Genomic DNA, 12,546 nt, shown 5'->3' with positions numbered 1-12,546 from the left:
TATTACTCACCAAATAACCAACCAGTGTCCCTTTTGAATGCCTCAATTGACCCTCCACCACATTTCCAGGGAGTAAAGTCAATGTAACTCCCTACCACTGCTGGGGCTGAGGTTACCTAGCAGTGCGCTGACCTACAGGATTCCAAGGATATTGGGTTGGCCACTTAGGATTGAGGTGAAGAGAAATTTCTTCTCCCAGTGAGTGGGGAGCCTGTGGAATTCTCTGCCACGGGAAGCAGTTGAGGCGAAAATATTGCATGTTTCCAAGAAAGAGTTAGACATCATTGTTAGGCTTAAAGGAATCAAAGGGGAAAGAAATGGGAAAGGGGTTGTGAGTTGAATGATCAGCCATGATCCTATTGAATGACTGAAGGGCCGAATGGTCAGCTGCTGCTATTTTCTACATTTTATGTTTTCAGTTCCCTGCTGCAACTTCACCCATAAGCCTCTGGCATGTCTCGCTGGATTTTCCAAGGGCTAGGCCAATTACTCGCTGGCAACATTCAATTTCGTTTGGGGTTGGCATGAAGGGTGATGAGTTCAAGGCCAATGGCAGCACATGCAGCATTGACACATCAACAATCCTACTGGCTGAGGTGGGAACTGCAAGTTCTGAATGGAGGGAGAGGGTCACGATAATTCAACATAGAGGAGCCATCAGGAGACGAGGCAACATTTTCTTTCAATCTCGAACAGCCACAATACCTTGTTTGTGCTAATGCAGGGACAATCCTTCCTTGGTATGGTCAGCTGTGGCCCCGTTATTGGCTATGCCTCATGCCACCTTTCATTCTCCACCTTACCCTCCATTCCTTGGGTCCAGGGCTAAATTCGAATTCCTTTCCTTCAGAGTGAACCTTCCACAAATCTACTGTACATGAATAACATGTAGAGCAATGATGGACTAGGACCATAGCCTGGACAATACTGCATCCCATTCTCACTCTGTGCTGTGTGCCTCACTCCTACACAGCGCTGTGTCACTGAGCTGAATCCTGTCAATGATATACCATTCCTTATGTAATTGGAACTGTGCCCCACTTCCATGATTCTCTCTCACTCTGCTTGTCCGACTGGAATTCAAATTCGAAATGCCAGTGGTGTACACTCAATTTGAATCTTAGGGAGACAGAGAACTTGAGAATTGCTGGAAAACAACACAATTTTGTCAAAACGTGTCATATCACACTCATCATGACCATTTGAATGAACACCATTAAAGGGGAGTCGAGAGTGTGTTGCTGGAAAAACACAGCAGGTCAGGCAGCATCCGAGGAGCAGGACAATCGACATTTCGGGCCCTTCATCAGGAATGAGGCTAGTGGGCTGCGGGGGCTGAGAGATAAATTTGAGGGGGCGTGGAGTTGGGGGAAGGTAGCTCAGAATGCGACAGGTAGATGAAGGTGGGGAAGAAGGTGATAGGTTGGAGAGGAGGGTGGAGCAGATAGATGGGAAAGGTGAAGGACAGGGCAAGAGGGCAGTGCTGAGTTGGAGGCTTGGGACTGCGATAATGTAGGGGGAGGAGAAATGAGGAATATGGTGAAATCCATTTTAATCCCATGTGGTTGCAGTGTCCCAAGGCAGAATGTGAGGTGTTCTTTGTCCAGGCATCATGTGATAAGGGTTTGGTGATGGAGGAGGCCCAGGATCTGCATGTTCTTGGTGGAGTAGGAGGGCGAGCTAAAGTGTTCAGCCATGGGGCGGTGGGGTTGGTTCGTGCGGGTGTCCCAAAGATGTTCTCTGAAATGGTCTGCAAGTTGGCATCCTGTCTCCCTGGTGTAGACGAGACCACATCGGGTGTAACAGATACAGTAGATGACATTGGTGGAGGTACAGGTAAAGTGCTGTCCAATGTTGAAGGATCCTTCGGGGCCTTGGATGAAGGTGAGGCGAGGGGTGGGCACAGGTTTTGCATTTCCTGCGGCGGCAAGGGAAGGTGTCAGGAGTGGGATATGGGCTAGTGGGAGAATGGGGGGTGGGGGGGGGGGGTTGTGTGTGCATGGATCTGACATAGGAGTCGTGGAGGGAATGGTCTCTCCGGAACGCTGATAGGGGTGGGGAGAGAAATATATCCCTAGTGATGGGGTCTGATTGTAGGTGGTAGAAGTGGCGGAGGATGATGCAATGTATACGGAGGTTGGTGGGCTGGAAGATGAATATCAGGGGGTTCTGTCCTTGTTGCGTTGGGAAGGTTTGGGTTCAAGCACGGAGGTCCGGGAAGTGGAGGAGATGCACTGGAGGGCATCATCAGCCATGTGGGAGGGGAAATTGAGATCTTGGAAGAAGGAGGCCAATCAACTAGCTCTCTCCTCTCATCCAGTTTTGATTTTCCCCATGATATAGCATTCTTGACAATTGTCCCAGTGAGTGACACTTTGACAAAATAAGTCCTTCCTCAGCAATGCTTGGGGAAGTCTATCATCTGTGGACCTCACTGTCTGCTGGAGTATGAACAAACGAGGTGACTCCTCCTCACAGCCACTACCTTTCTGCCCAACTCCATTGTCAAGAACATCAGAAATATTGTGGACAGAAAGGCAGAACGAAGGTTGTTGCAAATTTCAATCTTACTTTTAATTATTCGATTGGTTGCAATTTAATCATGAGTGATTACATTACTGCCTGAGACTAATAACAAGTGAGTTGTCCTGGCACACCTCCTGGTTGGCATGCATTGATGGTTACACGGGAGTTCAAGATGTTCCCTTCACTGTGGGGGAAACAATGTTGTGTTTTTTTTTCTCTCGGTCAGTCTTTAGTGTTATCATAGAATCCTGATAGTGTGGAAGTAGACCATTCAGCCCATCGAGTCCACACTGACCCTCCAAACAGCATCCCAACCAGACATATCCCCTCCTTCCATCCAGGTAATCCTGCATTTCCCTTGGCTAATCCAGTGAGCTTGCACATCCCTGGACACTATGGGCAATTTAGCATGGTCTAATCTGCACATTTTTAGACTTTGTCCTACCACACAATGGGACATGACTAAACACACGGGTTTAGCAGGTCCTCCAGACAGTCTGGGATCTTAGTCCCTGAGAGTAGTTATTGCAGATGTACCTAAAGTGCTGTAAGGACTGGCTTCTAACACACTGAGATAGACCCAATATAACATTGACATGGCCTTAAAGTGTCCTCATTTCCTTCACCTTGACTTATAGGCCAGCAGCCCCACTCCCAACAAGCCCAACCAACTTCACATATCCCAGACCCCAATCCACCTGCTCCAATGTCTGCCCTGCCCTTTGTGTCCCGATCCTCTCTGAAAGCTACAATTTGGCTCCTCCTCCTTTCTCTTGTGCCACACAGTTCAACACAACTAAAGACATATAACCCAATCTCTCAGAATCCAATCTGTTTACTCTCTCGCTCTCTGTTGAACTGTCACTCTGTCCTTCTCACTCACTCACGCATTTTTTGATCTCATTCAGTGAGGCATCTTTGAATGTGTAAGAAGCAAAGAGCACGATGGAACTGCAGTAAAGGTCTTGTTGAGGATGTGGGTTCCTGTTCCCTGTGCTTCACTGGGAACAGGCAGATTTCACCCTCACTTGTGTTTATGGTCACTGATTCCAGGGATTCAGTGAGGTGAACTGGAGGGATCACTGACTTGGGGATAGAGAGGTCGGGGAGGGGGTTGGAGGTGTAAATGGATATATATGTAAATGGGGGTGAGGGGGCTAGAAGATTCAGGAAGACAGCAGAATGGGTATCAATGAGAGGGTCTGGGGGGTCTATAAGTGGCCAGGCTCACTGTGTTCGGTTTGGGATCTGTGAGCTTGTGTGGTGGGGGTGTCAGTGACTTTGACCATTGAGAGTCTGTGATTAAAGCAGACAAAGTAATTCAGTTCAGGATAACCTTATGTAAGTGGATAGTGATTGAATTCAAACTCTGCTTTTAATGAGCAAAGTTTTGATGTGTGTATGTCTGTATTTGAGTGTGAGTGGCTTGGGTCTGTGTCTGTATGTCAGACTGCCTCTGTGTCGTGTGTGTGTCTTTGTGTGCGTCTGTCAGTTTACGTCTGTTCCTCTGTATGTGTGTCAGTGTGTTTTTGTGTGTATGTATGTCTGTGTGCTAGTCTCTGCCTATCTGAGTGTTTGTATGTTCGCCTGTCTCTGTCTCATCCATATGAGAGTGTCTGACCTGTGTGTGCAGATACGTATGTTGCTGTGTCAGTGCCTCTTTACGTCTGTGTGTGTTTGAGCTATGCACATGTGTACATTTTTGTCTATGTGTGCTTTGTTTGTATGTGTGTGCCTCTGTGTGTGATTTTATTTATATCAGTGTCTGTGTGTATGTTTGTGTTTGCTTTTGTCTGTGTCTGTCCATATGTTCACATCAGAATCCGTGGTGTTTATGTCTGCATGTGGGACTGAGGTTAGTTATTGGGTGCAATCAGATGAGCGCTGATGTTAATATTGGTCACAATGTTTAGTGACATTTTGCTGTCAGTTTTTATTTTTAGCTGAAGATATTGAGTGGTGGGAGCAGGTGCGCGAGCAGCTCTGAAAGAGGAAGTGATAGAAGATTCTGACTGGGATTCTCTGACGCCTCCATTCCTGAAAGCTATCTTACTGTGATTCTAATAAAATCCTCATCACTTTGCGAAAATACAATGCAAGAACCAGAATAAACCAACAGCTCATACATGCATGTGTATCTGTGTATGTGTGTCTACATCCAACTGTGTGTCTGCATTTACCTGTGTCTGAGTGTATGTCTGTATCTGTGTGCTTGTTTTTGTCTATGTCTGAATGTGTTTGGCTGTACCTGTGTATTCTTGTGTCTGTCTGTGCCTGAGTATGTGTATCTGTGAATGAGTATGTGTCTGTGTCTGCATCTGAGCCTGTGTCTGTCTGTCTGTGTTTCTGTGCATGTGTGAGTATGTGTATGTGTGTCTCTGTGTGTATGTCAGTATTTGAGTGTGAGTGTGTGTTTGTGTGTGTGTGCAGTGTATGTATCAGTGTCTGTGTGTGTGCGCGCGCGCGCGTGTCTGTGTGTGTGTATCTGTGTGTGTGTGTCTGTGTGTGTGAGTGTCTGTGTGTGTGTGCTATCATAATCGGAAGGAATGCAATTGGAAACCAGTTATGTTACATTAGCCCTACCTCAGACCTTGGAAAGGACACATTCAGAATACGGGTAACATTCTATTAGAAACATGAATGTAGAGACATTGGGAAAGGGAGGAGATTACGAGAGTGATAACAGGATGAGGAGATTATAGCTATGGGGAAAGACTGAACTGGCTTTTCTATTGAAAAATGATGATTGAGGAATAATCTTGAGGACTTCCAGATTTGCGAAGGGTTGACAGGAAAGGCATGGATGTTTCCACTTGCAAACAGAAATAGAACTAGGAGCATAACATCAGCAAGTCACTACTAAATCCAGGATAAATTTCGCAAGAAACTTCTCTCTCTGCAGAGAATGTGAGAATGTAGAACTACCTACAACAAAGGAAAGTTGATGTGAATAGTAATGGATGCATTAAAAATGAAGCATGAACAGGGCTTGAGGCAGAGTTGGTCGATCGATATTTTGATGAACTAAGTTAACAGAAGTAGGGACACCAGCCGAGACCTTTTAGGTCTGCCTCTGCCCTGTAAAAATATTAACCAGCGCACTTATGTCTGCAAGAGTCAATCTAATCCCCAGGATAGACTACTTATTACTCTGAGGCTGTGCCTGCAGTGAGAACAAGCTGTTATTAGTCTGTGATTCAATGACTGATATGGATGTGGACGAGACAATTTCGTGAATTCCATGAAACAGTTTTTCAAAATCAAAACTGCAGAGAGCAACATTTAAATAAGAAACTTTCAAATTGACTTCTGAGCAGATTCCAATACATCTGTCGACCTCAATGCTTCAGGGAGAATGGTGTGACTGAGAATAGAGGAGACTGCACTCTCTCCAGCTCCAGCTCTGAATCCCAAGCCTCGCAGATACTGCCTGCTGTCTGAGCTCAGTTTTGGAAGTGCAGTGCCAATTTCAGGAGTCCACTCCACAATGGAAGTTTAATGTCGCAGTTTAATGTGCAGCTCAGTGCCAATTATAAAGCTGGCACAATTCAGTGACACGTCAAATGTAGTTCAATGAAACGGTATTTCTAACCGGCGAGGGATGCCAACCTAATTTCAAAGGTGAGTGGGCAGGCCTGGCACTGACACAGGGGGTAAGGTACATCGGGGCCCAGTAGTGGGCATGTGTCACCCAGTCTCTGCTGTTAGAAGCCTCTCCCAGACTGACATCACCTTCACCAACACTGCAGCTGACGTGGCCAGCAAGATCAAGGCATGTTATGGCACCCGTGGTTTTCCTAAAGGCCCTGGGTGTTGTGGATTCTCTCCAGTTGAGCAGTATGGCCAATAGAAGGAGACAAAGCTCACAAATTTACAGCAGCAGGTTGGGTGTCTGAATCCAGGTCTTTGCTGTGAACATACATTGACCATCACTAGACAGAGGCCCTTTGGTCCTGATTAAGCTGCTACCCTAACAGGGGGAGAGACGGATTCTCTGACTTACCACAAAGCTCCTTCGTATCCACATGACTGCAGCAAACAAAAAGGGAGATAGAAAGACAGTCAAGGAGAGAGAAACACATTTATTACTTCAACGCAACGACAGACCAGCAAGATTACTTTCAGTTTGATGTGACAGAATATTAGAATCTGACTTTTGACTCCAATACCAAAAGTAAAAGATTGCAGTCAGTCACCAATGGGCCCATTCCTTCCTTATTTTCTAATCTTTCCTTCCTCCTATCCACTCTATTCTTATGGGGAAAGTTCAACCAACCGATAAAACAGGTCAAGTTGGCAACTACAGCACGACCATCCAGCAGTATGTATTAATATGTTCAGTGTCTCTCAAGTGGTTGCCGTAGCAACAATGCTATTTTAAGCAATAGGTTGCTGTACTGCATGCTAACATGATTTTCTCCAGAAAAACCATCCTGGGTTTTAAAGGGGAACTTCAAATGTCCTTGTATCTGACAGGGAGTGGATTAATTGCCATAACTAGGAGAATTTGGAGCTAGGCAAAAGAGAGGACTACAGATGCTGGAGATCAGAGTCAAGATTAGAGTGGTGCTGGAAAAGCACAGCAAGTCAGGCAGCATCCGAGGAGCAGGAATACAGGAATCCTGCTCCTCGGATGCTGCCTGACCTGCTGTGCTTTTCCAGCACCACTCTAATCTTAAATTTGGAGCTATACCATTCAGTTTAAACAATGAGGCCTAAAACTTGGATTGAGCCTGATGCTGCAAACTGTAGCTGTCTGGTCTGGTTACCTACAGTCAACGGGCTAAAGGTGCCCACAGTGGACTGTCAAGCAGCCCCAGCATAGTCCCATGACATTAAGACACCATGAAGACAGCAGTAACCTTCAGTTCCAATACATATCTGGGACACAGTTCTTTCTCCTCCTCTTGGCCTCAATGCCAGGATGAGTCATGAAGCCCAAATTCACAATCCTTGATCCAAAGGGGAAAACATTCTCAACCCCAATGCTACTGTCAACTTCTGTCCTCGAGTTCTACAACAATGACTGAGGCACAAGGGCTGGGTGACCTTCCCAGTGCTACACTGAGGGAGTGCTGAACTGTCAATGGCACTGTCTTTTTTGCTTGACACGTCATATCGTGGTCGTGTTTCCGCTCTGTCAACTCACTGCAAGTCATTGGGCAGAGAAGATGTAGGAGAGATGTCCCCAAGTCCTGGTCAATACTTAACCCTGAATCAAAATCACAACATGATTAGGAGCTGAGAGAATTGCTGTTTACGGGAGCCTAGCTGTGCACAAATTAGCAGCCGCATTTGCAGCATTACAGTGACAATACTTCAAAGGTATTGGCTGCAGGCAGTGTGAAACAATCAAAATTTGGAGATGCCGGTGTTGAACTGGGGTGTACAAAGTTAAAAATCACGCAACACCAGGTTCCAATTAAACCTGTTGGACTATAACCTGGTGTTATGAAACAATCAAAGATTGTGAAACAAGAACACGTCTTTCTGCTATGTGAAGCTCACTCTGGGGGAGATTGAAGATTAAAATATGTGGACGTGGTTACTGTTCAAAGGGCTAACTGGTTTCACACTTCACAGGCTGTGTTCTGATGATCTGTATTGTTACATCGAGTGGTAAGAGCAGGTGTGCAGCAAATCAATGATGCAAAGAGGACAAGGCATTTTAGTTGCAATCTTACTTGTGTGAACCTGACTGTAATTCACAGCACCTATATGCATGGGAGCCTTTATACCTGGTCAGTGTCAATTTTAGTACAACAGCAATCAGTGAGACAGTGAGATCAAACCATGACAAAATCATGATGTGATTTCAGTGAAATGGGAGAAAAGAGACCCCATATGATCCACAGAATAAGAGAGACAGACAGAGAGCAAGAGGGACTGAGACAAGATCAACACAAACAAGGCAAGGGACTGCACAGGGATGAGGAAACCTGCAAGAACAAAACTGTCCTTTGTCAGAATATGTGCAGCACAGGTGTAAAGATCCCACTACTCTTTCAAACTGGTAGTAAAGCTCTTTCTACTCTCCCAGAACAGGTACTACACTGGGTTCGAGACAGAGTAAAGCTTCCTCTACACTGTCCTTATCAAACCCTTTGAGGACAGGAATAGCATGGGGATAGATACAGTATGTTTGAATCAACCTGTTCAGAAGTGTTATGATATATCTCTGGAGTAGGTGGGATTTTATTCTAGGTCTCCCACCTCAGAGGTACGGACACTACCACTGTACAACAAGCTCCCCATAAAGTTCTTGCTACACTGTCCAATCATCTCAGCTGCCAGTTTAGCATTCCACTTTTCTTTCACCATTGAGGATAATTGTAAAAGCAGCTTCATTGGGATTTTTGATCCATTTTGTGCACTTGCACTCTGTAAATCCATGCCCTGCTGATCTCCTCAAAATCAGTCTGTGTTGATGGAGTCTGAGCTGAGCTGGGATCCCAGTGTGGATGCTCTGACTGGCAAGTCACGGTGACATAACAGGTCACCTCTGTGGACCTCTGTACAGGTTACTTGCAAGATGTGCACCGGACACAGAACATAACTCTCTCAAAGCCAGCCGTAGCTGTGTACGCGACATGAGCCCAGGTTGGATGTGACTGCGGATTTCAGTGTACAGATATGCACTGGAGGAACTCACTACCTTGATCTCCAGCAGGCCATGGGCACAGATGGTCCTGGCTCAGGTATATCAGGGGCTGGGGAAGGTTCTGAATTTGGAACACTATCATCTTGGCTCAGTACCAGTGAGATCCTCTCCCCGTCTGTCGTGTCTGGTTTATAAACGGAGCTCTAGCACCTGGGGAAGGGGGCGGCATTTGAGCTCACAGTCTCTGGGTCCATGACAAACAGATACTTACATCTGCCATGGAGACTCAGTTGCTCGGCTTTCCACTCAATTCCCCACATCACAAATCAGTTAGCGACCTCCAAAACTCAGCAGGTGAGTCTGCAACTGGAAACTAACTTCCCCCATCCAATATGTCCCAAAGCCTTTCACAGCCAATGTTTAAAAAGTGAGGTCTGCAGATGCTGGAGATCAGAGCTGAAAATGTTTAGAAATACAGAAAACTGCTCCAAAGGTGGGTCATTTAGTGCAACGAGACCTTTGTGCCATTCAGTATGATCCTCTATCTTAGTGCCAGACTTCCATATTCTCCCCATTCCCATTGTTAATTTTAGCTTGTAGCAAATTCTCTATTTCATAGTATCCCTACAGTGTGGAAACAGGCCCTTCAGCCCAACAAGTCCACACTGACCCTCTGAAGAGTAATCGACCTATACCCATTCCTCTATAACCTATTATCCTATATTTACTCCTGACGAATGCAACTAACCTACACTATCCCTGAACACCATGGGCAGTTTAGCCTAACTTGCACATCTTTGGATTGTGGGAGGAAAGTAGAGCATCTGGAGGAAACCCACACAGACGTGGGGAGAATTTGCAAACTCCACATAGACTGAGGCTGGAATCAAACCCAGGTCCCTGGCGCTGTGAGGCAGCAGTACTAACCACTGAGCCACCGTGCCACCCTTGGTGTCTTGGCCTTCACAGCTTTCTGTAGAAGAGAATGCTTGGAGTGAAGGAATTTGTCCTCACCTCAGTCCTAACTGGCCTACCCAGTATCATTATATTGTCCAGATCTTATTGCATATTTACATGAACTGCTTCAGAATTTGAGGAGTCATGAATGGTGAACATTATGCAATCATTAGCAGACAATCCTGCAAGTCTTCAGTACTGTTGTGGAATGTTGTCAGGCTCCATTGCAGTATTCAGCGCCTCCAACTTTTCTTAATATCACGCAGAGTGAATCGAAATGGCTGCAGACTGGTATCTGTAATGCTGGGGACCACTAGGGGAGGCCAAGATGGATCATCCATTCGGCATTTCTGGCTAAAGGTTGCTGCAAATGCTTCTGCCTTATCTTTTGCCCCGGGCCCTTCTATCATTGAGGATGGGGATATTTGTGGAGCATTCTCCTCCAGTGAGTTGTGTAATTGTCCACCGTCATTCACAACTGGATGTGACAAGGTTTCAATCGAATCAGTCCTCCCAACTGTACTGCCCACTGGCCTGGATTTGCCTCCTTAATTACACATCATCAGAGGGACTCCACAGCTGCCTCACCCAAAAATGAAAATTATAACAGAACGGGGTCAGTGAATTGATTCTGAAACAATTTTGTCCGTAAGACCATCAATGGAGTTAACTGCTGGTCACATTGGCTTCACATAGATACTCAGCAGTTAATTTTCAGACAAGCACAGCACCCACAACAACACAGAATGTTGCTTAAATAATGCTTTTACCTGACCCCAATCTTTCACAGTTCATAAAGTAAACACTACTTGCAGAATAGAGCGTGACACTAAGTGAGGACAGCCCAATAAATACTGCGAACAGACTCAATTACATTGAACTCTCCAATGCAGTCACGCTAATGTGTGTCACACTGGGTCATCTATATTTTATATCAAAGGACTGGGAGAACATGGCAGGCAATTAAACATCGGTTGGAGCTCAATAGTAGAATACAAATGTAAAAAAAAAAATTTCAATATCTTTTTCAGTAATTCAGGGATTGGCTTTGTCACCCCATTATGTGCCTCTTTGAAAGAACTATGTGATTATTCCCACTGCCCTGCTCTTCCCCATAACTCTGCCATTGTTTTCCTTTCTATTTTAAATATTTATCTGCTTCTCTCTTCAAAGTTCTTCTTGAATGTGCTTCACGTCACTTCCAGCAGCATTAGGCTGCTGCCATATTGGCTCAGTCGACTGATGAGGTGTCCACATTAAACTGGCAATCCACAATCTCTACTTTCAAATGCTCTACACTAAATTGATCACTGGCATGGATATCTTGAAAACCAATCATTAACAAAGTCCAATCTGAGGCTGTCATTTCAGTTTAACCTTGATCCTCCTGTTTTGGGATCTTCAAAAACATGTTGCCACCTTATCCTTATTGGTTTGCGCCCTTAATGAAGTTCCTAAAAAGCCTATCCAAAAGCAGGATTGGTGACACATTTATCTCCTGCACAGGCTGAAACTGAGACTGAATAGTCTTCATGTTACAGAGAGAAGAAAGTGAGGACTGCAGATGCTGGAGATCAGAGCTGAAAGATGTGTTGCTGGAAAAGCGCAGCAGGTCAGGCAGCACCAAAGAATTGATGTTTTGGGCTTAAGCCCTTCTTCAGGAATGAGGAGGGTGTGCCAAGCAGGCTAAGATAAAAGGTAGGGAGGAGGGACTTGGGTGAGGGGCGTTGGGAATGCTATAGGTGGAAGGAGGTTAAGGTGAGGGTGATAGGACGGAGAGAGGTTGGGGGCGGAGAGGTCAGGAAGAAGTTTGCAGGTCAGGAAGGTGGCGCTGAGTCCAAGGGTTGGGACTGAGAAAAGGTGGGGGGAGGGGAAATGATGAAGCTGGAGAAATCTGCATTCATCCCTTGTGGTTGGAGGGTTCCTAAGCGAAGATGAGGCGCTCTTCCTCCAGGCGTCATGTTGACACGGTCTGGCAATGGAGGAAGCCAAGGACCTGCATGTCCTTGGCAGAGTGGGAGGGGGAGTTAAAGTGTTCAGCCACAGGCGGTTGGGTTGGTTGGTGCGGGTGTCCCAGAGGTGTTCTTTGAAACGCTCCGCAAGTAGGCAGCCTGTCTCCCCAGTGTATAGGAGGCCACATCGGGTGCAGCGGATGCAGTAAATGATGTGTGTGGAGGTGCAGGTGAATTTGTGATGGATATGGAAGGATCCCATGGGGAGGTGTGGGGGCAAGTTTTGCATTTCTTGTGGTTGCAGAGGAAGGTGCCGGGAGTGGAGGTTGGGTTGGTGGGGAATGTGGACCTGACGAGGAAGTCGCGGAGGGAGTGGTCTTTCCAGAACACTGATGGGGTGGGGAGGGAAATATATCCCTGGTGGTGGGGTCTGTTTGGAGGTGGCGGAAATGACAAAGGATGATACGATGTATCTGGAGGTTATTGGGGTTGTAGGTGAGGACCAGTCGG

General features: G+C 46.1%; 1 protein-coding gene across 1 annotated transcript in view; it reads right to left on the bottom strand.

The window, feature by feature from the left end:
- Positions 1-12,546, bottom strand: part of necab2 (N-terminal EF-hand calcium binding protein 2) — a 150,241-nt gene that overhangs the window by 91,587 nt on the left and 46,108 nt on the right. The window contains exon 4 of the mRNA XM_060837520.1: positions 6,530-6,555. Within this exon, the coding sequence (XP_060693503.1) occupies positions 6,530-6,555 (26 nt within the window). The remainder of the gene's footprint in view (positions 1-6,529; positions 6,556-12,546) is intronic.

This window comes from Hemiscyllium ocellatum, chromosome 17, assembly GCF_020745735.1.
Source record: "Hemiscyllium ocellatum isolate sHemOce1 chromosome 17, sHemOce1.pat.X.cur, whole genome shotgun sequence".
NCBI classification, from domain to species: Eukaryota; Metazoa; Chordata; class Chondrichthyes; order Orectolobiformes; family Hemiscylliidae; genus Hemiscyllium; species Hemiscyllium ocellatum.
Note: the sequence above shows the minus strand (reverse complement) of the source record. Positions and strands in the feature narration are given on the sequence as shown.